Source organism: Frankliniella occidentalis, unplaced genomic scaffold, assembly GCF_000697945.3.
Source record: "Frankliniella occidentalis isolate FOCC.00 unplaced genomic scaffold, Focc_3.1 Scaffold60, whole genome shotgun sequence".
Classification (NCBI taxonomy): domain Eukaryota; kingdom Metazoa; phylum Arthropoda; class Insecta; order Thysanoptera; family Thripidae; genus Frankliniella; species Frankliniella occidentalis.
Genome location: NW_026267190.1, coordinates 372,248 through 374,644, shown reverse-complemented (window position 1 = coordinate 374,644; position 2,397 = coordinate 372,248). Strand labels below are relative to the sequence as shown.

The 2,397-nt window shown below is 52.9% G+C and overlaps 1 protein-coding gene across 1 annotated transcript in view; it reads left to right on the top strand.

Moving 5' to 3' along the window:
* Window positions 1–1,704: 1,704 nt before the first annotated feature.
* Window positions 1,705–2,397, top strand: part of LOC113206146 (60S ribosomal protein L10a) — a 35,901-nt gene continuing 35,208 nt past the window's right edge. The window contains exon 1 of the mRNA XM_052267896.1: window positions 1,705–1,717. Coding sequence (XP_052123856.1) covers window positions 1,713–1,717 — 5 coding nt within the window. The 5' untranslated portion in view covers window positions 1,705–1,712. The remainder of the gene's footprint in view (window positions 1,718–2,397) is intronic.

Below are 2,397 nucleotides of genomic sequence, written 5' to 3'. Positions count from 1 at the left end.
GTTCTAGTCATCATATGATTTTCCTACAATGGAGACAAAAATGTGGTTCCTTTCTATTCCCAAACTGCACCCAGGAGGTTTGCCTACTTTAACTTCCCACGTCTATTTCCAAACTGTGAGAAATACTTGTGAGAAATACTTGTAAAGATTATACAGGAAAGTTTTTTACGATGTTGTAAAATAACAAGCTGAAATTGTAAAATTACAAGTCCTGTGTATTGTCTTGCAACTCACTGCCGAGCAAGAATTGGCTATCGTAAATGTACAACATGTTTTGTAAATCAGAATTACAAAACATATTGTAAATTTGAGGAGTCATTTTTCACTGTGCGGCACGAATAGAAATTTCCCCACACATGGTACAAACGAAATAATAAACAAAATTGAAAACACGATACGGGGGGAAAACAGTCCACGCCGTGCGGCATTGCCGCTGGTGGACCTGGCGGCGCCGGGTGGCGCCGGGTGGCGGCTGGTGGACCTGGCGGCGCCGGGTGGCGCCGGGTGGCGCCTCGTGTCGCCTCTGGTGGTGCCTGGTGGCGCCAGCGGCGCCTTAATCAGCGGGTGCCCCGCCCCGCACGGCTGCCGCTCGGCGCCGCTCCTATGAATTGAATGACTCTTTGAACTGATTCCGACCCTGTGTGGCGTGACGTAGCGGGGCCTGGCGGGGCCTGGCGGGGTGTGGTGGGGCGGGGCGGGGCGGGGCGCTGGGCTGCCGATCAGTGGTAGGCGTTACGTCAATTGATCCCTGCAAGGCGCCAGGCCCATAGGCCAATGCGTCGGGCCGCCGCCATGGGGCCACGTCGTCGTCGCGGCGCGTCGCGGCGCGTCGCGGGACCGGGACGCTCGCGTTGCGCCACAGAGCGGGACACGGCGGCGCAGCGGCGCGGGCTGGGCGAGGGCGAGGACCCAATCGCTGCCAAACGGTGCACGGCGCGAGTAATCTGCTCCGCACTGCTCGCACTTTCCATACCCGATGTGTTGGGTTAGCATGGGGCGGTCCGCGGACACTCTAAACCGAGAAAATTTGCCTAGTAAACAGTAAAAGTTTTTTGCTCGGTTTTGTGCTGTTGTAAATTGTCGAGAAATTCCTTAGTACTTAGGGCCTGTCCGAAAGGTTGGTCGGTGAGTCGCTCGGTCGTCGATCGGTCGGTGCGAGCGTCCATTTCAATAGCAAACGTTTGTCCCTCTCGCACACCGACCGATCGGTGACCGAGCGGCTCACCTTTCGGACAGACCCTTACTAAACTTTTTCCTTGGCAATGCATTTCTTAATGTTTTCCTAGTGGCGTGGTTAATAATACTAAAGAAAATGTTTAGTAATACCAGAGAAAAACATTTAGTTGTACTCAAGAATTTCCTTGATAATATAGAACAACAGCACAAAATATGAGTAATTACTAGGCAAGTGTTCAAGGAAAAAGTTTAGTGTCAGCCGTCTGGTCGTCCGTAGCGCGTGTGGTGGTGGTCTGTCTGCTTGGTAAATGCAGAGCTGGGACCAGGAGGGAACGCACCGACCCTGTCTCCTCGTCTCAATCTCTGCAATGCCAACGCGTTTACTTATGGGACATTAACAGTCGGACTCGTAACTGAGCGAGGTTGGCAACACTATGAGAGCGAGGTATGAAAGTGGGCGAGGCTGGAGCGAGAAAAATAGGGGGAAATCGAAGTCTGGCTGGCACCTGTTTGGGAACCATGCTCCTGATAGAAAAATGACGTCGTGTTGTAAAATTCATATTTTTTAATTATTTGAATTTAAAAAGAATATTTTTTTTACTACTGGTGTTGCGACACTGTTCAGTTTTCCAGCAAATATTATGGTGTACAAAATGGCTACTGCGTTTGTTGTATAAAGAGATACAACAAAATGCCATCGAACGAGTATTTCGTTATTTCGTTTTAAACTGCACGCGGAGGTCGAGAGATAAACACAAAGTCTGCGACGGCTTCCAATGATCCTAGTCCGTCTCTACCGATCACGTTTCGGAGAGTCGGGGTCTGTGTCTGTGTGCCGCTCGGGGCGCCCGGAGGGTAGTCCACCCGCTCGCCCGGGCCGCTCGACGGGAGGGTATCGTCGCGGCTGTCCATCCGAGGGCCTGCCGGGCGGGCCGGCGGGCAGGCCGGGGCCCGAAGGGGCAGCGCGTGGGAGGTGTGTGTGAGTGTGGAGGGGGAGGGGGGGAGCATGTTAACAGTGAGGCAAATTAACGCAATTCGAGCCCAATTAAAGCGTCTTAAGCTCGCAACAACATTGTAGAGCAGCAAAGGTGGCGGCGGTGGGTCTTGGCGTCTGCCGCTGCTGGGCCGTCTTGGCACGCGCTACATCGGCGCTACCTCGGGCGCTATAGCTACACTCACTTTTGAAAATCCAACAGTTCCATTGTTACAAGAGCAGGGGAC